The sequence below is a fragment of the Nicotiana tabacum genome, chromosome 20 (genome assembly GCF_000715075.1).
Source record: "Nicotiana tabacum cultivar K326 chromosome 20, ASM71507v2, whole genome shotgun sequence".
NCBI lineage: Eukaryota > Viridiplantae > Streptophyta > Magnoliopsida > Solanales > Solanaceae > Nicotiana > Nicotiana tabacum.
In genome coordinates, this window is record NC_134099.1 from 16,535,596 (window position 1) to 16,558,109 (window position 22,514).

At 33.4% G+C, this 22,514-nt stretch overlaps 2 protein-coding genes across 7 annotated transcripts; both read right to left on the minus strand.

The window, feature by feature from the left end:
* Window positions 1-226: 226 nt before the first annotated feature.
* On the minus strand, window positions 227-5,488 carry LOC107768954 (putative 6-phosphogluconolactonase 1). 5 transcript variants are annotated; one of them, XM_016588136.2, is made up of 5 exons: window positions 5,330-5,428; window positions 4,839-4,914; window positions 4,213-4,420; window positions 3,981-4,116; window positions 227-995 (listed from the first exon to the last, which is right to left on the minus strand). In XM_016588136.2, the coding sequence occupies exons 3-5, from the start codon at window positions 4,383-4,385 to the stop codon at window positions 504-506; spliced, it is 801 nt and encodes a 266-aa protein (XP_016443622.2). In that variant the 5' UTR covers window positions 4,386-4,420; window positions 4,839-4,914; window positions 5,330-5,428; the 3' UTR covers window positions 227-503. The 5 variants fall into 5 exon arrangements, with proteins under 5 accessions (XP_016443622.2, XP_016443620.2, XP_016443617.2 ...); XM_016588134.2 differs by having other exon boundaries at window positions 4,844-4,914; window positions 5,330-5,427; XM_016588131.2 differs by lacking the exon at window positions 4,839-4,914 and having other exon boundaries at window positions 5,330-5,488.
* Window positions 5,489-13,418: 7,930 nt separating this feature from the next.
* On the minus strand, window positions 13,419-22,131 carry LOC107768953 (uncharacterized). Of its 2 annotated transcripts, XM_016588129.2 has the most exons (7): window positions 21,752-22,131; window positions 20,611-20,678; window positions 20,336-20,511; window positions 15,919-15,985; window positions 14,855-14,949; window positions 14,022-14,130; window positions 13,419-13,917 (listed from the first exon to the last, which is right to left on the minus strand). In XM_016588129.2, exons 1-7 carry the CDS (start codon window positions 22,002-22,004, stop codon window positions 13,615-13,617), a joined length of 1,071 nt encoding a protein of 356 aa, XP_016443615.1. In that variant the 5' UTR covers window positions 22,005-22,131; the 3' UTR covers window positions 13,419-13,614. The 2 variants fall into 2 exon arrangements, with proteins under 2 accessions (XP_016443615.1, XP_016443616.1); XM_016588130.2 differs by lacking the exons at window positions 14,855-14,949; window positions 15,919-15,985.
* Window positions 22,132-22,514: the final 383 nt, after the last annotated feature.

Genomic DNA, 22,514 nt, shown 5'->3' on the forward strand with positions numbered 1-22,514 from the left:
AGCAACTTTACCAGTTACACAAGTATAAGATAATTCTGTCTGCCAAGATTAGGCGGATGAGAAGATATCACTAGGTTGTCATATTAACTTACATTGGACCTCCACTAATTAAAATTGTTAATGATGAATTTAATGCCACTAACTTTATGTATCAAAATTTTATTTCTAGGTAACTGATGTGAAAGAGCTAAAAACAAACTAGCTAAGTTTAAAAAGGACATTTAGATTTTCTATATAAGGATCCAATTTTATTGCCATCTTCCCCAACAAAAAGATAACCACACTTCTCAAAACCCACCTCAGAAGAGAGGACTGCAGGTGGAAGATACCTAATCCAACAGAAGAAAAAGTTCCTATATTTCTTCTCAAACAGGAAAAGCTATCAAAAATTTTGGGAAAAAAGGGAAGATCAAAATATAAGACTTGATGAAAGATGAGAATGAACTAAGTTGCATATGCCTTTTCTAAATACACAATCATACACATTTAAAAGCCTGGCCCTACTACTCTGAAAATTTTGCGCCGTCAAGTTTTGAGGCGGCTGCCTTGTCTAGAAACCAAACCAAATTCCCTTTACTTGGCTGGACCATTTTTGCAGGCAACGTCGGGCAGTCAGGTCCAACACCATCAATCGCTGAATGCACAGCCTCTGCTTTACTGCTTCCAGTTACAACTATAGCTACATTGGATGCAGAGTTGATAACCGGTAAAGTGAAAGTAATCCTCTCTGGAGGGGGCTTGGGTGAGTCGGTGAGAAAAGTTACCCACTCTTCTTTCTCATCAAGTATGGAGTGATTAGGGAAAAGAGACGCGACATGTCCATCCGGTCCCATTCCTAGAAGGATGAGGTCAAACTTGGGGCAGTCGCTGATGTCAGAAACGCTGATTACACGAGTCCTCACGAGCTGTCTAATAACAAACTCATAGTCTTCGGCAGCTTTCTCTGCTGAGACCGTGTCGTTAATGGAATGTACATGGCTTGGAACAATAGGCACCTGAAAGATAAAAGCACAATCCAGCTGAGAAATGCAAAACTTTGGAAAGTAAGATCAGTACCAAAAATCAAATCCGGAAGCCCTTCAGACTTGGAACAAAATTTCACTAATGAAATTCAGCTACATGGTACAAAACAGCATTTCAAATCTACGCATTCAGCTCAACCGTCCTGTTTTCTTTTTCCTTATTTTTTTCCACTTCCCTTTTAATGCCGGGGGAAGACGAAAGGATAAATGAAAAAAATGGAAGATGCTGTAACTTCGAAAGAGCTAACTAGCATTTGTATCTATTAAGATGGTACAGTTGTATTTCTGGTAATTGAGAGAATACCTAGGATGAAGAATTTGGGAACTGAAGTACCAGTTCTCCTCCCACATTGAGAAGCAAACCTCAAAGTTATACCTATTGAATTCATACTATAGGAACATCCATTTCCCTCACAAATTCTAGGGGAAACACAGGAACAAAACAACAAAAAAATGAAGAGATGGAATACAATTGCTAAAACATGGACCTTGTCTGGTCTATGCTGCATGGACTCTCCAAAATACTGACGCACCCATATCGGATTCTCCAAATATACACAGTCCGAGCAACATAGGTGGTGGTTCTAATGTCAACCCATAATACTGACCCTGAAGGAAATAGAAAAAACCAAAGACTGTTCGTTTCTTTCTCATTAGATATCTTAAATACTTATCGTGTAAGATATCAACAAATACAAGAGCTTTAAAAGATATATGTTAAACGTGATAAAACAGCAGTAAGCTTTCAAGCTGAAATAATTTTCCACAACGAGCAGGTTACATCAAAGTTCAAAATTGTTAGACACGACAGCATGACAGATCTACTGGACATCGGTAAGCTCGAAGAGTCAAGACACATGAGACACCAAGGCCACCATGTTTCCAGTGTAAGTCTGCGTTCGCGACTCTAGCAAAGAAAACTATAGAAGTTACCAAATATCATTATGTCAATCTTTACGCGGGAAACAATCAGCATTGGTTAAACCCAGCATCTGCAGAGAGAGTTTGCTTGTAATGCAGAGAAGTTTTTCTTGAAATTTCTTATCAATCAAGAAAAAAGTTAAAAATAAAAAGTAAAGTAACTAAAAACCCTCCCTTCTCTGTTAACAAGGAACATCACTCGTTTTGGCATCACCAATCCGTAAATCGATCTCTTCATGCCAGCAATCAGGTGGATGGTCTTAGTATGACCTCAAGTTAGTATTTCAACTGCCTCAGGATCCCTAAGAGCTTATAGTGAGCGACTACAATTGAACATTTTCAAGAAGATTCTCTTGTATGACTTTACAGATCACTATGTGCACATACAATACTCATCCATCTATTAGCACTACCTCAATTCAGCTTTATACGCATCCTCAGTTGGCCCAGTGCATTCAGTTCAAAGGAAATAGCTACAGGTTTCAAACTTAGATCCATAGATGTCACCACCTCTAAGTATGGACACATTAAATATACCATATATACCTGGTTCACCACGATAGTTCAAAGTAAATTAACTAGAGAGTAACAGATGATAGGTAGAATACCTCAGTGGCATACACAGGATTTTTCATAAGCGTGTCAAAATTTGAAGAAATGAACAAACAAATAACTTATTGTAGTTGTAACCGGAGTCATCTTCAATATTTTTATTTCTCTTATACATAACTAGTAAAAAATAACAACGAATCGGTGTCCCGTGACACCGCATAGGACAAGGTGTATACGCCCTTGGAATACCTAGAGACATCAAAGATCTGGATTCAAAAAAATTTGAACATCATCTTGCTTCAGGAATAAAATGAAAAACGAACCATATTCATGGGAATTTACTATACATGGCTATCTACCACATCCAAACCCCAACGATCAGATACTGCAGCTTAGAGAATCCTGATCCATTTTCTTTCTGCCAGATCTCCTCGCCATCCAAACTCTGACGTTCCCACCCCCACTATGCCATACTATGCAAAATTGCAAGCTCAAAACATTGTTGGAGATCAAGGAAAAGCACTGATCAAAGAAATATGTTACAGCACACCTTAATTTCTGGCTGCAGCTACAATACCAACAATAGCCATGCTTGACTGTAGCATGATTGCTTGTCAATGTTCCGAACAGACCCTCAAAAATGGCTGCTCACCCTCTCACCCTCGCCCCCACCCCCCACCCACCCCCAAAAAAAAAGTAAGGAAGAAAGAAGAAAGAAAATCCTCACTTCTATATAAGATGAACACAAGCGACATGGTATGAAAACTAATATCAACAATAACATATAAGTTTATAGCCGGTCTTTAGCATGACAGTTAGCAGTAATTAGTAATTACTACAGCCTGGAGCTTCCCTTGCATATTTGAGATGCACCGTATCTGTGTTTTAAAGCTGAAAGATTATTGTATCTTTATGATGAACTGAATCAACCCAAAAGAGAACTACTTCATTTGATGTCTGTCTTAAAGATTTCTTGAGAAGGGTATATGTAATCATGGATCGCAATGCAAAACAGAGAGAGCCATTGTTACAACTAGGGGTGGTAAACGAGCTGGTTGGATCGGATATGGACGGGTCAAGAACGGGTAGTGCAAAAACGGATTAATTATCCTACCCGACCTATATTTAATATGGATAGAATACGGATTAGCTGCGGGATAATATGGATATCCATTATTATTCATGGCTTCTTGAATATGATCACTTTTGGAAGAATACCTAGACTTTCAAACTTAGAAACCCCTAATTTGAGTCATGTAAAAATTAAACACATTGGTTATCCATTTTCTAAGTGGATAATATGGTTCTTATCCATATTTGACCAATTTTTAAAAAGTTCATTATCCAACCCATTTTTTAGTGGATAATATGGATGGATAACTATTTTTTTATCCACTTTACCACCACTAGTTGCAACTAAGGTTCGTATGAACAATCCCACAATCAGTAGATCAAAGATGATCAAGTAAAATTTGAGTTTTCTACCTTCGACAAAAGTCCATCTTTGGCTAGCTTGTAATTACTGTCAGCATGATTTTTCGCAACCACACGCTCGTCCACCCAAAATATATACCACTTTGCCCAATCAACAGTTTTGCTATAAGGAGCTTCACATAATTTTCTGCTTTCCCAAGAATTTCGGAAACCAATTCAATACCTTATATATAAAGGGAAACAAAAATATTTTGAAAAAGTAAAATACAACACACTTACATACCCCATTAAGCTGATAAGGGAACCACCAGATAAAGCAACAGCAAATACACCCCTCTCCTTCACAGAAGCCTCTGATAATTCTGCAATATAATCTGCCAAATCTGTGCTGAGTTCATCCAAATACTCATAAATCCTCACTTCTCTTCCATCTTTATTAGCCCAAGAAAGAGCCATCCTTCTTTAGAAAATGTAAGATAACACTGCCACTACTGCACAAAATCATAACATAGCAAGCAACAAGTCAGCTACAATTTGGACAACTGAAATTATAAATTTTTTCTTTTTAAAAAAGTCTTAACAATTCCATAATGCTCATTCAGCATGAAACAAAACACAGATTCTCCAATTACACAATCTGAAGAAAAGTTAAGGGGCAAAACTCTGACTTTGGTTAAACACTAAAGCAAAACAAAAATTCAGTAAACAACTGTACTACATGTACTCACTGAACATTACATAATCAAAAAAAATTGATCTTTGACATTTGCAAACCCCCTCTACTCCCCCCCCCCCCAAACCACCAAACCAAAAACCAAGAATCAGCAAAACCAGCAGTCAACAACAATAATAAACCCAATGAAATACTACAAATGGGGTCTGGGGAGGTAGTGTGTATGGAGACCAGACCTTACCCCTACTTTACGAAGGTAGAGAGGCTGTTTCCGGTATACCCTCGGCTCACAACAAAACCAGTAATCAAATTCTGAAATTCAGAAATTATTCAAACTCATAATTCAAGGTTCAGAAATTCTTGAAACACAGAAATCAAACAAAATAAGTAGCAATGAATGATCACTTCACAAACATCAAAAAGACTGATCAACAAGAAGATCATGACTCCACAAATCATTGAATCAAGAATATGCACGTGAATAGAAAAAAAATGAAACAAACAGCATTACAGACAAAACTCCAGATCACAAACAATTATCATCCTCTTCCATTAATAATCTTGAATTGCAAAAAAAACCACCAAAAGTAAACACCAACTGCTAAAAACAGAAACACAAAATAAAAATCAATTCTTGAAATATCATTAAAATACAATATAATATTTCTGCAATATAAACCATAGGAGCTATGAAAAAAACAGAGAAACAGAGAGATGGGGTTCTTACAAAGGTGAAGGAAAGTGATGTGTTAGGCCAAAAAAAGAAAAAGGAAAAAAATTGAAGGAGCTGAGAAGATGGGTATCAGCAGTTTCTATAACATATATAAGGACAAAACGCACACACACACTTAAATTAAATGTATATATAAACACCATGGCCAAAAAAAAAATTAATCTTGAAATGGATTTTTTACTGAATAGTATAAACTTACAAACACATAAATAAATGTATAAATAAACAGCCCAGGCAAAAAAAAAAAACTAATCTTAAAAAAAACATTTATTTATTTTACTGAATACTAGAACATGAGTTTAATATAATAAATATTAGGAATTTTTACCTTATGAGGTAACACGTGCATCTGATGATGGTGACAAGAAAATGTGAACAGAAAATTCTCTCCTTTTGTTTTAGTGGATAAAAATGAGAGAGAAAAAGATGAATCACGTTCCTTATCTACTTCTTAAAAATACAGATAGGATAAATGAAAAAATATTTATGTAAAACTTTGTGTCAGAAAAAGTAATATATTTATGTAAAACAAAAGAAAGTCTTTGTTCTTTCTTTTGTTTTCCTAAATCTTCTGCTGTGTTTTTTCTAGTAGGTAAATAAATCCTTGTGTAATTAATTGATTAATTAATTAATCTTGGATTTAATGGGGAAAAATAAGAACCCTTGATTTTGAAATTAGTACACATTTAAAAATTGAGTGCCATGAGTTTTGTATTGGGTGCAATATTTGATTCTTATGAGGCTTGTTTTTTATACATGATCTTTATTTAGTTTTTAATTATTTGTACAGATGTAAATTTATGATTTTTAAGTTAATGAATTTGGAATATATATATATATATATATTGCGCGCATAAATATTTTTTAACTATATGTAATAATTTATTAAGTAAAATGTAATTAGTACGGTCATATATATGTTGACTAAATTAATATATGTCTTTGTATAACAGATTATAATTATAATATTTTATGTGAGTTTATTCGCTCAGGATTATCTTAATAACTTGTACTTATAGATGAATAAGTTGAATAATTGAAGTGCTTGTAAACTAATCAAACACTATCAATATAAAAAAATGTATATCAATATCACAAAGGAGATTTGAGTAATCTTCAAAGAAAAGAGGGAAGGAAAAAAAATACTCAAACTAATAAAGAAAGCAAAAAAAAAAATGTTGTTTAACTATTTACTTTTCAATTTTTTTTGAAGATTATCTTTAATACTAGTAGTAAATATTGATAGGAAACACTTGTTCAATTAGTAATTTGACAAGTGTAGAAGTGACTTTCACGATTTAAATTTTAGTTTTTAATCTTAGGTGGTAGGATTCCTTACCTTATTTTATTTTAATTTCTCATCTTTAACTTTATCTTCCTTTTTTTTTCTTTTAATTTTATCTCCATCTTTAACTTTATCTTTATTTTTAAAAATCAATTCCACTGGCTGTCTCCCTAAAACCAGCTACTTGTCTCTTTTCACTATTTTTTTGCCATCTGTATTTATTGTGTTTATAAACTATTTGTGGTCCCAAATTCATAAAGTAAACCTCACATGTAATGCTTGATTATTTAAAACGTTAGATGATAATCACTGATTATCATATTGTTAATCCAAAAAACAGTTGGCTAACTGAGTTACGACACGTACCACCAAAGATATGGCGTGGATGTGATTTCTCCCTCCACAACTAAAGATTTCGGGTTCGAGTCTGAAGAATCAAAAAAATTCAAATTAGAAGCACTTTTATTTTAATGTGCTATGCTGCGCGAATTCGAATTACTCAAGTCAGTAATTTCCGAATATCAAATGGTTAAACAAAAAAGGTTATGACTCGTACTTTATTTAACCATTTTTAACACACTCAATCTTATCCAAACCACTTAATAACACCTAATTATGTATTATTATTAATTTACGAAAAAAAATTAAGTAAATATTCATACCAAGATTAAGTGAGAAAGCTACCAACTATTGTAGCCTATTTATGAAAATGTGGGAATATTTCACATAGTATTCTTGAGTTCGATTCTCACTGCCCTACCCCTTTTTCCAGGGCGGACGTAGCTTTTCGATTGCGATTCAATTGAATATATAATTTTTGATACCGAAGTATGAGTTTATATATAAACCCCTATTAAATTTCATCATATATTAGATTTGAACCCATAATTTTAACAATACAACAAAGGCAATGCTAAAAATCCTAAAAAAATTGAACCCATTAAATTTAAATTTTGGATCCAATTCTATCTTTTTCGGTCCTCGCTATCTAATTAAAAAAAGAGAGTAAACGAGTAATATAATATTAGGTATTATAACTACTTGATAAGAATAGTTGTTATTAGTCAATCGTCCTTAAAGATGAGCTCATTGTGGGTAATAGGCATTCTTTAGTTTAGTCATAATCAATGTAAATACTATTAAATGAATCATTAAACAATGTATACTAAGCCAATCATGTACCTTTTTGGATAACTAGGTGATTTTCTATAATAGGGTTTTGAATCTTTTGATACTTTTTAGGATTATATATGCAATAATTCACTTTTATTTTTCCCTAGAAATCCTTAAAAAGTAGTTGAGAAATATATATTTTTAATCGCTCCCAAAAATAATAATTGATAATATATATGTGTGTGTGTATTGTATATATATTTTATATACTTTTGAACTGACGAATGTAATTAATTTTGGTCGACGGGTCAATTTTGCATTTTGCGCAAATTTTTTTTAGGTATGGACTACCTTTTTGTATTATCAGTGTATGCTTGTGATACTAATACATTGCAAATTAAATGTGAAAAAGAATTGTGCCATTCATTACAATTGGATATTTCAGTTTTCCCTAAAATTAAATTTATGTGGCGCAAGTTTAAATTAATCGAAACCCTTAATGTCAGACCTCAAAAAGGCAAAAAAAGAAGTTATGTCATTTTATTGTCTTTTGTATTCAAGAAATCTTGTCAAACATCAATTTCTTCGGTTCTTCTCAAACCTCCACCTGTCCACCGTCACTAAAAAGAGAAAAAAGAAAAAAGGAAAAAAAAAGTGAGAGAAATAATGAGCACATTATCAAAGAGATTTTTTGGAATCTACGAGCAATCATTTTTCTCGGGTTTCCCACCCGGTGTCCGGTATCCGTATTAGAGTCCAATTATATCCGGATTCGCGCCGTATATGGCCCCATTTGGGGGGAAGCACTCTCTACCAAAGATTTTTCCATAACTAGGACTCAAACCCGAAACTTCTGGTTAAGGGAGGAGCAGTCTCATCCATCACACCACATCCTTGGTGGTTACAAGCAATCATTTTCAAACAACATGGAAGATAGAAGAGTTCAAAGTAATAGATAAATAAAGTTTCTCAACTACTCTCTCTGTGTACTTTAGTTGTCCACTTTGAATTTTTAACGCCCTTAAAAAACAATAAATGAAATGTATATTTTACAATTTTACCCATAGTAATAACACTATTTCTAAAAGTCGTGAGAAATAATTCGGGGAATGAGTACTTAATGATAATAGATAAATCAAGTTTCTCAACTAGTAATTAGAAACCCCACACTATAATAAATCAACACATCCTACCCAATTTAGTTGCCCTATTTGCAAGTTTTCTACTATGACATCATTGTGAAGAAATTTTTAGGTTCATCTTTAATGTCAACTTTTTGTTCAATTGATTTTGGACCATCAATTACAATGAGTGCAACTGACTTATTTAATTTTACCTTTGAACTTCTGGTTCATATTTAAATCATTAGAACTTTATATCTCACTTGCCATTTATTTAATTAGTTAATGAAAAAAAAGCAAAAACACACTACTTCTTCAATAAGTGATTTTTAGCCGTTTTCACATAGATTAAGAATTCTACCTTTTAACATTAATTAGCAACGAAATTGACCATATTAACCTTTAATATCTCTTCACATAAACACTCCTAACACATACTCCAACACCAAGGATAATGTAGGAAAAAATAATTAATTTATTTTTGAAATATGAAAAAATTACTTATTCTGGACCACAAAGAAAAGCCAAAAAATTACTTATGTTGGACCGGAAGGAGTACTACTTCATTTTTAATGGTCATAAAGTCATATTCCTTAAATTATGTTGAGATCAATTATGAAAAGGGTGAAAATCATTTCTCCTTTCTGCTTTGTCTGAAAAATAAATTCTTCCTCCAACTTTATATTTTATATATTTTCTTCATTTCTTCCTATTCCAAGAAATGTCAATTTCCCCTCCACTTCGTGCTTAATTAGCTACTTCATCCGTGTCAAATTATACGTCGTATTTTTGTTTTAGACGTCATTTAAGAAAATAATAATTATGAGCTATTTTACCCTTATTTATTTCTTATTGGTATTTGAATAATCATAATATTACTCCATAATTAACGTGTTTGTAGTCTTCAAGAACAATTACTACTAAGGATAAAATAGAAAAAAATAATTAAATTTATCTTGAACTTCTAAAATAAAAAATAATTTGAGACAACTGTTTTTAAAAATTACGATAGATAATTTGATATAGAGGGAGTATTATTAGAGTGGTAGTTAGACATAATGGAATATAGTGCCAAGAGAGTGAATATTGTATTATAAAAGATTACTACATTTAGAAAGAATTAGTGAAATGCCAAATCAAGAAGTTAAAAGACTCCAAAATTATAAAAGATTTCAATCCTAATTGGAAAACCCCACAAAATACCAATTAAAATCCCTGCTATTTTTAGGTTGAACATTTTGCAGAGATAAGTATTAATCAAAGTTTCCTTTTTTGATTTTACAGAGATAAACATTATTTTTCCTTTGTTACAACTAATGAAGAATAAGGTATTGCGTATATTGTTTTTTCACTTGGATTTGGGAACTCAAATCAATTGTAGGGGTCCATAAATGGCCCCTTCTAATAGTTGTTTTTTTCTTTAACTTAGGCAAGCATGCTTCTCCTCTTTTAGATTTTTCCTATCTAATCCATAATTGTCCTTTCATTTCATTTTTTAAATTGTCCGGTATTTAAAATTTACTGGCCCGACTAATTTGAATCCACACTAGATAAGTTGTAGTAGGTAAAACGCTTTCTGCCAAAAGATTTTTCATTCCCAAAGTTCGAATTCAAACCCGATATCTCTAATTGAAGGCTGGAGGATCCGAATAGTTCCCTAATAAAAGAATTTCTAGGTCTTGTATCAATCAGTGATTTGGCAACTATAATCCTTACATTAAAGATACCTAAATTTGATTTATTTTCCTATTTTTATAATCCTGATATTATTTTTATGGTTTCTATTGTTGTTATGGATTTATTGTCTTTTTTTTAGCGAAGGGTCTTCCGAAAACAACCTCTCTATCCCTCCACGACAGAGATAAGGTCTGCGTACACTCTACCCTTTCCAGATCCCACGAATGGGATTCTACTGGGTTATTGTTGTTGTTGTTTCCTATTTTCATCATTAACCTGCGGCTAGAGGCTTATTTATGCTTGAAGAAAAGGGTTATCGAGCCCCATTAACTTCGGTAATAATTCTAAATATATAAGTGTAGATATGTTGAAGACGGTCAAATATTTTGCTTGGAACCATTAAGATCAAAAGTTCGATTGGACTACTGGTTGAGCAGTTCGCTCATGTGCCCGCCCCACCTACCTTGAAATTTTGGGTCCGCCTCTGCCGACAACTAACATAATCGATGAAACTTCACGTTTTATTTCAGTTAGGATTAACAAAAGTCTTTTCGTCCACATATTTTTTTTCATACTATTCACGTTTTTGTTCTTTATGAAAGAAATTGATTGACAAAATAGAAAGATAAGTAAGAAAAGAATTGAATGAGAATGGTAGACAAGTCCAAGAAATGAAAGGTATTGGTGGTTGAGCATTTGTGAGATATTTTTGAATCAAATGCGGCTCAACAATCCAAATTATGTGGTCCTCTTTAGTTTTCGTTCTCTTCATAATCTTCTTTCCCTTTTTTTTTCTTCAATTTTTTGGAAAAGGCATGTGAATAGGGTGAGAAGATTCTTTTCGCGAAATATTAATACTATCGTAAAATAAAATATTAATCAATAAATTGTAACTTAAATCTCCATAAAAAGTGAGTTCGTAATCTAAAAATTAAGGCAAATTACCTACTATTATATTAGGTTAAAGTGTCCGGATAGTATAAAAAAATTTGTACATTGATTGACGTGTATATAACTTAGAACTTTTCTTTAAATTAGAGTGATAGGTTGGGTACCTAATAAAAGAAAGGTCTATTTAATTTGAAAGGATTGAGAATAAATAACTTGTTGGCTTGTGGACCAATATTCTACGGTTTTCTAGCTGCTTAGTCCTTAGCTAATATACCTACTTTCTAAATATGGACATTTCCTCTATCTTTGGTTTTGATTTTGATTTTTTGTTTTATCTGAATATTTTCTTTTTCCCCTTCATATTCCTGTTCTTCCTTTTCTAAATATTTTGGACAACTGACTGAGAGACGTTTGGTCTCCACTTATCATTCATGGGCCAAATTTAGCCTTTAAACCATTTGCCCAATACACTATTTTTAGTAGAGCTAGTACAAGTCGTAAAACTTAGGGCGAAGTACAAATTGGCCGGTCAGTCGAAACTAATTACATTTACTAGTCAAAAAGTGTACAAAAAATATGTATATTATATGTATATAATGCATATATATGCAAAAAAAATATATCTTTTCGGCTATTATTTTTAAGAGCGGCTAAACTTATACAGTTCTCTAAAACTTAGTGGTATAAGTTCTACGGGAACTATGGAAAGGAGAATTGAAAAGGTCAAACATTTGAGAGTGTGAAGTTTAATTTTCTCTCTCATAATTTTTCTCGAGATCAATACAAGCATTTATAAAAGTAAGAATAATAAAGCAATAATAAGGAAATAAGAAGGGAAAAAAGGGAAAAACTACACAGTATAGCCACTGCCAAAAATAATAGCCGGCAAAATGTATTTTTTATATATTAATATATAATATACATATTTTATACATATATTTTGTATATTTGATTAGCGAATATAAGATACGTTTCAAACGTGGATGATTATCATAAAGAGATTCCCAACATATCATATGATTCTTGTTCTTGAAAATCCCCACTTTTTCAAACCCAGAAAACATACAGAATCCTCTGTTTGTAACTCACTAGAGGCCCGAGAAGCAAAGAGAAGATGTGTACGAACGAGATATCCAACAACAAGAAGGAAAAGGACTGAATAGAGGAACTCCCGAGCATTTGGCTATCTCAGATGTGGCGATATCAATGGTGACTCATTATTTCGATGAATCATTTCTTAGGACAGAAGAAGATTATGTAAACACTTACTCGAGATCTCACTTATCAGATTCCATTATGGAAGACACAATTTTTTCTGAAGAATTCGCCATGATATACCTGATCCATGCATAATATCATGAAAAATGGATACAAATTTTTGACTGCTACTTAGTATTGACAATAGGTCTCAAAAAGTATCTAAAAATATCAAATTTAAATATTTGTACCCTATCAAAGTAAGGAACCATGGCATATATGTTTGGAATAAATTCCATTTTGAGAGAGATGAAAAAGCACTATCTTGTTGAAAGGTTCTATACATCTGCCCTTTCTCAACGCATTTCTTTAGACAAAGACTCCGTTTTCCTCTTTTCGGATGATAAATCTTTCTCAGAACATGAAATGTGAATCAAACCCATGTTTTCTTGATCTCTCTCAATATCTCTCAATTCGAAAATCCAGGATTTGAATTGATGTCCTCTCATTGATTTCTCCTAAACTGCATTGATTTATCCTAAATATTTCATTTCAATTGGAATTTGGTTATTCACCATGTACGAGGATCTAGCATCTATGGCTGAATGGTTAAAGCGCCCAACTCATAATCTGCGAATTCGTAGGTTCAATTCCTAATGGATGCACGCATTTTTGGCTTGGCGTCCAAATATGTAACTTGCCCAAAAAAATAGAGAAGGAAAACAGCCATAGCATAATGTAGACAGACGACTCTATTAAGTAATGTAGAAGGAAAAACTCAAAAAAGAAAAACAAAAACTCCAGCAGAAGTTGAGTTATTCTTCACATTGATCAGATTCTGGGTGGTATCTTAACCCAAAGGAATTGTGATAAGAACTTAGGAGCCTCCTCAGGGACACAGACAATATCATCAAAATTTTATGTCAAAATCTTTAGTGTGTATAAAGCAACAGCATATACATCAACATCTTGAGTTCTACGCAATTAGACAGAATTCAATAATCAAGGTACAAAGTTACTCTCTTAACCATTGCATAAGGCAGTCTTAACCTCCAATCTTTCTGTTTACGGCTTAGAGGCCTTCCTTTGGCCGCTGGATCTCTATTCTCCTTCACATCTGCCAACTTCCACATACAGCTTCCTAATTCTGCATCAACAGATTCTAAGAAGAATATTCCGTCCTTTTCAAGGTTTCTCGAGTTCATTTCTTCGATATAGCTAACTCTCATAGGCATGTCCTTGAAGCGGGATAAGTCATCTGGTACTTTTAGTAGCCTCTCAGCACCAGGAGATGATACCTTAGGATCACAGGAAAGAGAGTGTTTATTTCAAAGATCAATACTCCCATGGCCATTGTCAATTTTTTACAGAAAGAGAAGACAGCTACAGTTTTAACAGTTACCTCAAGGGCGAGATCATCAGGAATTTTCCCTAGTGCACCAGCTTCGTCTAACATTTTCTTGTATTGGCGGCTAAATTCTTCCATCTCATCCATACTCGGACAGCCATATCTGATGCAAAGAGTATGTTACAATCTACACTACCACCAGCAACAGCATATCAAAAGAACTTGCGTAGAATAACCAAGTGAAACTACTACAAGTATGCACTCAGATTTCAGTTCATTAGAGATTGTTTAACTTGAACAGCACACATCCCCGTTTGGCCATACATTTTGACAACGTTTTTTCAAATCTTTTTTGAAAACATTGTTTGTTCATAGATTAATGATCTATTTTTGAAATTACTTTTCAAGTTCCCAAAATCTAGTTTAAGGTAGATTTTGGGTGAAACTTTTCTCCCACTCACAAAACTTCAAATTTTTTTCAAATAAAATGCATGTCCAAACATAATTTCAACTTCCAAAAATTATTTTTCAAAACTACTTCAAAAATTATTTTTTCAAGTTTCAACTAAATTTATGTCCAAACGCTAGCTTTATTTTGGAACATCCAAAATGTTGGACATGTTTGCACAGATTATAATACAACAATAACAAACCCAGTGTATTCCCATAAATGGGGTCTGGGGAGGGTAGGCAAACCTTACCCATACCTTATAAAGATAGAGAAGTGGTTTCCGATAGACCCTCGGCTCAAGGAACATCGAAGATAAAGCAACAAGTAGCAAATAATAGTAATAACAATATATTATACTCCAGGACCTTACCAAATCTCTCTATATGTTTTAAAATTTTAAAATAAGTCATGAAACTTTTAATAGAACTTCTTGTACCTATTGAAAGCTGCTTCTGTGACATTAATGCTCATTTCGGCCATCTGATTTTCTTCTTTTTTCCTTTTTCTGGTTTTCACCTCTTCAATTCTAACCTGATTTCCATTTCTTAAAGTGTTAACAGAAAATAATAGAATTCCACCTACTCAACTTTAAGATCAATAACCTATGCGTGAATCTACACTAGAGTAATGAAACACACCCCTACATCAATATTTCACAGTATTCGCACTTTTACCAAAAAACAAATTGTTGAAACAATTCAACTTCTAATAACATGGGGAAATTACACGGAAAAATAACAATAATATTGCAATAACATTATTTATAAGCGGATACACGGATTGGCTTGAGTCGTGCTAGGCACTGTCCTAAGAAACTATTTCAGCAATGTGAAATCTCTCTCCAGAATTAAACAAGCCTACCTCTATTTTTGAGGATACAGAAATCAGCAAAATATTAAATTACAAACCCAACTAGTAGGAAAAGGAAATAAGAAAGGAAACAACTAATATTTAATAGTAGATAACAAAGAAAGAAGAGAGGCGTAAAAGTAAATGAAAGAATGGATGTTTATTCTATGTTGGGATTTGCTGAAGGAAGTCCTTTTTATAGGCAACAAGCTAAAAGCTTTTCTTGTCATTTGTCAAGCTTAGTTGTCAAAAATATTGCATACATCTTGCCAGAACATGATATCAATTGCCACTCTTTGTTGTTTGTAGAACACATGGACAAAATAAGTCATTTGTCCATATTAGCTTTGAAATACTGTCACACTTTTACCTGAACCTAAAAAGAAAAAAAAATAGGTTCTAAAACCATTGATTGTATGCTTATTGGATATGCTGAACATAGTGTTGCATATAGATTTTTTGTTTTAAAAAGTGATGTGTTTGATTGCAATATTATAATTGATACAAAGAATGCTGAGTTTTTTGAATATATTTATCCACTGTCTGATAAAATTTCTCATACACCTGTTGAAACAAAAAATATTATTGCAGTATTATTGTTATTTTTCCGTGTTATTTTCCTACAATCTAAGAAACTACGGCAAGTAATACCACTACGGAAATCGTTGATGGTGCTACCAATTTTGGTGTTGTACACGCTGCTACTGTTCCAGTTGACCTGCCATATATCCATGATGTTGCAACTACGTTATTGCATCCACAACTTTGACAGACACTAATGTCAAAATATAGGTATGTAAATAGACGTGGTTACATATCCAATGCTAATATTAAAACCTTCAAGAAAAATGCACCTCAATGCAAGAGAAAAGTTGAGATAAATGACAATCTCGCTAAGTCAAAATTAAATTTGACTAAAGCAGATAATATAGCTGCGGTCATATTCCAAATAAATGATGTGACCAATGTGAGAGATTGGGTGATAGACTCTGGTGCTACTAGGCACATTTGTGCAAGCAAAAATGAATTTTTTCTTACATCCAAGTTGAAGAGGAGAAGAAACTATTTATTTTGGTGACTCAAGAACAAACAGCGTTTTTGGGAAAGGAAAAATTAATGTGGTAATATTTTAAAGCCTTTGTTGACAAATGTCATAATCAAAAACATGTGGCATCTCTTCTAGAAGTCACTAGAAAGATGGCAAAATGCCCTTGTAAAGTGGCAAATTCCATCTGCCATGTTTTTGTCGTGCAAAACAAAGCTTCATGCAAATGAGGCTATAAATAGTCATTGTCAACCTCTCCTTTTCATTATTAGCAAGACAAAAGATATACTTTTATTTCTTTCCCTCTTATACATCCTTCTCCTTCTAATATCTAATTCTATATATTTTAATTGGCATAAGATATTAGTTGCTCTTTCTCTTCCAACTAGTTGGGTTTGTAATTTAATATTTTGTTGATTCCTGTATCCTCTAAATAAAATAGAGGCAGGCTTATTTAATCCTGGGAAAACATTTCACACTAATGAAATAGTTTCATAGGACAATGCCCAGCACGACTCAAGCCAATTCGTGTATCTGCTTACAAATAATATTATAGCAGTGTTATTGTTATTTTGCCCGTGTTATTTCCATCTCTATTGACAACATGTCGGCCTTAACCCCATCTCTTTTGAGGTTAGAAGAATAAATTTTCTTCCCACTGGTTTAGTCAGAGGATTGGCCAAATTTTTCTCTGACTTCACATAGTCAATGGAAATTATTCCATCTCTCAACAATTGTTTTATGACATCGTGTCTCAATTTCATGTGTCTACTTGTACAATTATAAGATTTATTCTTTGCAATAGCTATTGCCGCTTGACAATCACAATGCATAGGCACAAGAGGCAATAAAATTGAAATTGATTCTATTATGAAAAATAATACACGAATTTTAACTGATTTACCTCCTGGTGCAAAGCCTATTGGTTGTAAATAGATTTTCAAAAGGAAATTTAATCCTGATGGATTTTTAAATAAATATAAAGCTCTTGTTGACGTACTGCATGTTCCTACTATGAGGGCAAACTTGATCTATGTTGCCTTGTTGGGAAAAGTCGGAGTGAAAGTGTCATTTGAATCTAATAAGATTATAATGACCAAAAATAATGTGTTTGTCGGAAAGGGCTATTGTAACCAGGGACTCTTTGTACTTAACATTTCTGATGTTATCAATAGAAATGCATCTGCTTTTGCTTATATAGTTGAGTCTATTTCTTTATGGCATGCTAGATTAGGACATGTTAATATCGCATATATAAGAAAAATGCAATCATTAGGTTTAATATATAGTTTAGACTCAAACCATATACACAAGTGTGAAATATGTGTTGAAGCTAAAAGTACTAAAAAGACTTGTTTTTCTATAAATAGAGAAACTGAATTATTATTCTTGATTCACACTGATTTAGGCGATTTAAAGCAGACTATGACTAGAGGTGGTAAAAAATATTATGTGACTTTTATTGATGATCATTCTAGATTTACTAAGTTGTAGTTGCTTAGAAATAAAGATGATGCATTTAATGCTCTAGGTTATTTCCCTACAATCTAAGAAACTATTTCAACAATGTGAAATGTTTCCCCAGGATTAAACAAGCTTACCTCTATTTTATTTAGAGGATACAGAAATCAGCAAAATATTAAAATTACAAACTCGGCTAGTTGGAAGAGAAAGAGCAACTAATATCTTATGTCAATTAAAATATATAGAAAAAGATATTAGAAGGGGAAGGATGTATAAGAGGGAAAGAAGATAGAAGAATTTTTTTTGTCTTGCTAATTGCTAATAACGAAAAGGAAATGTTGACAGTGGCTATTTATAGCCTCATTTGCATGAAGCTTTGTTTTGCATGGCAAAAACGTGGCAGATGAAATTTGCCACTTTACCAAGGCATTTTGCCATTTTTCTAATGGCTTCTCGAAGAGATGTCACATGGTTTTGATTATGACATTTGTCAACAAAAGCTTTAAATATATTGTCACCGAAAGTACTTTCTTTCATTTACTTCTACGCCTCTCTTCTTTCTTTGTTGTTTACTATTGAATATTAGTTGTTTCCATTCTTATTTCCTTTTCCTACTAGCTGGGTTTGTAATTTAATATTTTACTGATTTCTGTATCCTCAAAAATAGAGGTAGGCTTGTTTAATCTTGGGGAGACATTTCACACTGCTGAAATAGTTTTTTATGACAGTGCAGCACGACTCAAACCAATCCGTGTATCCGCTTACAAATAATATTATTTCAGTATTATTGTTATTTTCCCGTGTTATTTCCCTACAATCGAATTGCTGGTGAAATATAATATTTCTATGAACCAATAATTCTTATTGTAAGCTAGAGATTTTATCAATCACATTTCGACCCTCGCAATTTTGCTGTTCAACGCGATTTTGCGCCATTAGGCCATGCGCGTGCCTGGTTATTTATGAGAGGTCTAGAGACTAGGCCAAAATCTCAAAGGAGCGGCCCCACTTCACTCTCATATAGGTGAATTCATCAAGTGTATACTGCTTTTAAATACATCATCCATAAGGAATATGAATTCATTAAGAGTTATAACTCAATCTCTCAATTATTAGCAGTCAAGCACTCTATTTTAGTGCTTCAGTGTCAATATCGACTTGTTATTACCCATATGAACCTACTTCATGGGATCTCCAATCACATAGGTTGGGTTACCATCTCTATTGACAACGTGTCGGCCTTAACCCCATCTCTTTTGAGGTTTGAAGAATAAATTTTCTTCCCACTGGTTTAGTCAGAGGATCAGCCAAATTTATCTCTGACTTCACAAAGTCAATGGAAATTATTCCATCTCTCAATAGCTGTTTTATGACATCATGTCTCAATTTCATGTGTCTACTTTTACAGTTATAAGATTTATTCTTGGCAATAGCTATTGCCACTTGACAATCACAATGCATAGACACATGATGCAATACGTCCTTTATTAAAAGAATATTAGCTAAGAAGTTCCATAGCCACTCAGCCTCAGAACCAACTAACTCTAGAGCCACAAACTCTTCTTTCTTTGTTGTCTACTATTAAATATTAGTTGTTTCCTTTCTTATTTCATTTTCCTACTAGTTGGGTTTGTAATTTAATATTTTGCTAATTCTTGTATCCTCAAAAATAGAGGTAAGCTTGTTTAATCTTGAGGAGACATTTCACACTGCTGAAATAGTTTCTTAGTACAGTGCTTAGCACGACTCAAGCGAATTCGTGTATCCGCTTACAAATAATATTATTGCAGTATTATTGTTATTTTCCCGTGTTATTTCCCTACAATTTTGGCCCCAACCTTTTGTTATAAACTTTTGAAATAGTGGGGAAGTGTGGTAGCATTTCAAAGCTAATATGGACAAATAGCTTATTATATCCATGTGTCCTATAAACAAAAAAGAGTGGCAATTGATACCATATTCTAGCAAGATGCATGCAACATTTTTGACAACTAAGCTTGACAAATGGCAAGAAAAGCTTTCAGCTTGTTGCCTATAAAAGGTACTTCCTTCAGCACATCTCTAACACAGAAGAAACATTCATTCTACGCCTCTCTTCTTTCTTTGTTGTCTACTATTAAATATTAGTTGTTTCCTTTCTTATTTCTTTTTTTTACTAGCTGGGTTTGTAATTTAATATTTTGCTGATTCCTATATCCTCAAAAATAGTGGTAGGCTTGTTTAATCCTGGGAAGACATTTCATATTGCTGAAATAGTTTCTTAGGACAGTGTCTAGCACGACTCAAGCCAATCCGTGTATACGCTTACAAATAATATTATTGCAGTATTATTATTATTTTTTCGTGTTATTTCCCTACATTATGTACCCATCCAAACTTCATCAAGTGGGACAGAGGGTTGTACTTAATAGTGACATCAATCTGGAGGACAGATTGTATCATTGTTCTTTTTTTAGAATCTGAAGTTTAAAGATCAAACACAAGAAAAACATGCTCTACTTCATTTCTGGAAGAGATACAGATATAGACAAGAAGCCTGTGTTGCAATCAGCAACTTACTCGTTTGGAAGTTTGTCAATTCTCACATAGATGTATCCGCGAGGACTAGTTTTGAATGCATAGAGCTTCATCTCATCACCAAACTGTAGTAGCACATCATGGGCAAGGGATAATGCTTGCTCACCCCAAGGGCAACTTTGCAAGACAATTCCTCCACCATCACCTCCATCACCGATCTAAACATTTGAACTGCTAAAATCAACATAAACATACATGCCAAAAAAGATGAACGAAAAGAATAAAATTGATTTGTATAACTCGAAAAGATCACGTACCTCAGGCTTAGCGTCCTCGTCTTCTTCTTCCCATAAATCTATTGGTTCTACGTCCTCAATCGTTTCATCTTCAAACATAAACACACAAAATGTGACTGTGTGAGAGAACAGAAATTGACGAATTTGATAAAATTTCACTAAATTTAATTGAATGAGAATGTGGAAAAAGTAAAGAGCGAACACCCTTATATTTCTCAAAGTCGATGAACATTTCCAATTCATTTACCTCCCGATAGGGAGGATAAATAATGTTTACAAATTAATTTCCACACAAATCAAACCTCCAATCTACCAATTGGGGATGGAGGTACTCTACCACTTCAGCAGCCTCAATGGAAGAACTAGGTGGAGGGAAGCGGGTTCAATTCTCCCCTTTGTTGAAAAACTATACCACGTAAACAAGGTAAAAACATTTTGTTCCCGATATATTTAAGTTGTTGAATCCCCTTGACATAAGTAAAAATTCTACTTTAGTATTTAAGGGGGTTAAAATTGCTTTAGGTCACAAGATCAAATCTTAAATGTCACATTCTAGTATTTCCTTGAATCTCCTTGTATAAATTCCTAGCTTCGCCACTTCTCGTCAACATATTCATTTGTTGCTTCACTAAAATAACAATATAAGCATAACAAAATGGATGCATTTTTTCATCCAAACGTGTGGCCTAGGGGTGGGAGGAGAACCACCTTTCCGGTTCAAATCTCAGTGGAGGCAAAAAAATACTAAGTGATTACTTCCCATCTGCCTAAGACTTAGTGGATAGAGTTATCCGGTACCTGTGCCGGTGGGAAGTAGCAAGTACTTGGTGGAATAGTCGAGGTGCGCACAAGCTGGCCAAGACACCACCGTCATAAATAAAAAAAACCATCTTTCTAATCCCTAACAAAAAAGGTATTAACATTCATATGGGTAAGTCATAACTTAGTTTTCTTGAAAACAAAATTCAAGCACAACTAGGGCACGCTTGGCATATATATCCGATATCTTCATCATTGTTTCTACATTGAAATAACAAGCAAGTATCACCACAACATCAAGAATAAGCAACTAGAATTTAAAGCACTACATAAACAAGATATCAAACACCTAAGGAGCAACTAAATAGAGAAACACCAAAAAAAATGAAACAAGAGAGCATACAGTGAAGTGAGTCGTTTCCATTTCTATCTGGCGTTATTTCTTCTAAAGAATTAGTGCTCAAGTACCGAAGAGCTGAAACCGAGATGTGTTTATTAAAAGGAACACCATTTTGCAAAACATTACAAAGATTGTGAAGGCTTTGTTTTGGTTGCAGTATTGTTGGAAAACGATGGTGATGGTGACGGAGAGGTGTAGAGAATAAAGGGTTTCGCAAGAAATGGCTGATTTTGCTACTCAGTTTACTTCTCACCATCCTTTGAGCAGCCGAAAGTCGCAAACTGAGAGTGGAGCTCTGGTTTTGTTCTGCTGCGGCACTCTTTACATAAGTCGCTTATTGAGAATGCGACTTATAAATTCTTAAATGTCTTTTATCTTTTTTCCCACTAAATGCGACTTATGCAATTTCCCTTAAATTGCATTCTACAAGTTTCCGCCCGCGGCTAAATTCAATTGTTAAATTCTGAAATTGCTTGAAATAGGGAGAAAGAGAATTGGGTAAGGTATTCTCGTTCAAATATGCACAAACTTGTAATTATTTTTTAAATAATGAACCAACACATTCACCATATCGAAATTTTAAAAAGAACTTACATTTATATTTTTGGAATAAATATTCATAGTATAAGTTATGAGTTCAGTTAAACTCAATAATTTTTGCTTTGTCCTTGTATATGTGTAAAAAAATTTACTAAACATTATATAAATATCAAATTTCGAAGTCATGAACTCAAATGAACATTGGGTTCAATGTTATCCCTAACTC

What these genes read in the sequence shown, in the direction of transcription:
- LOC107768954 (XM_016588131.2), bottom strand. Translation starts at nt 4,385, where the DNA reads ATGGCTCTTTCTTGGGCTAATAAAGATGGAAGAGAAGTGAGGATTTAT. An exon ending in TCCCTTATCAGCTTAATGGG is followed by an intron (nt 4,117 to 4,212) that starts GTATGTAAGTGT and finishes TTGGGAAAGCAG; the next exon opens with AAAATTATGTGAAGCTCCTT. An exon ending in AAGATGGACTTTTGTCGAAG is followed by an intron (nt 996 to 3,980) that starts GTAGAAAACTCA and finishes TTTATCTTTCAG; the next exon opens with GTGCCTATTGTTCCAAGCCA.
- LOC107768953 (XM_016588129.2), bottom strand. Translation starts at nt 22,004, where the DNA reads ATGGTGAGAAGTAAACTGAGTAGCAAAATCAGCCATTTCTTGCGAAAC. An exon ending in ATTGACAAACTTCCAAACGA is followed by an intron (nt 15,986 to 20,335) that starts GTAAGTTGCTGA and finishes GATATATGGCAG; the next exon opens with GTCAACTGGAACAGTAGCAG. An exon ending in ACAGAAGCAGCTTTCAATAG is followed by an intron (nt 14,131 to 14,854) that starts GTACAAGAAGTT and finishes TCTTTGCATCAG; the next exon opens with ATATGGCTGTCCGAGTATGG.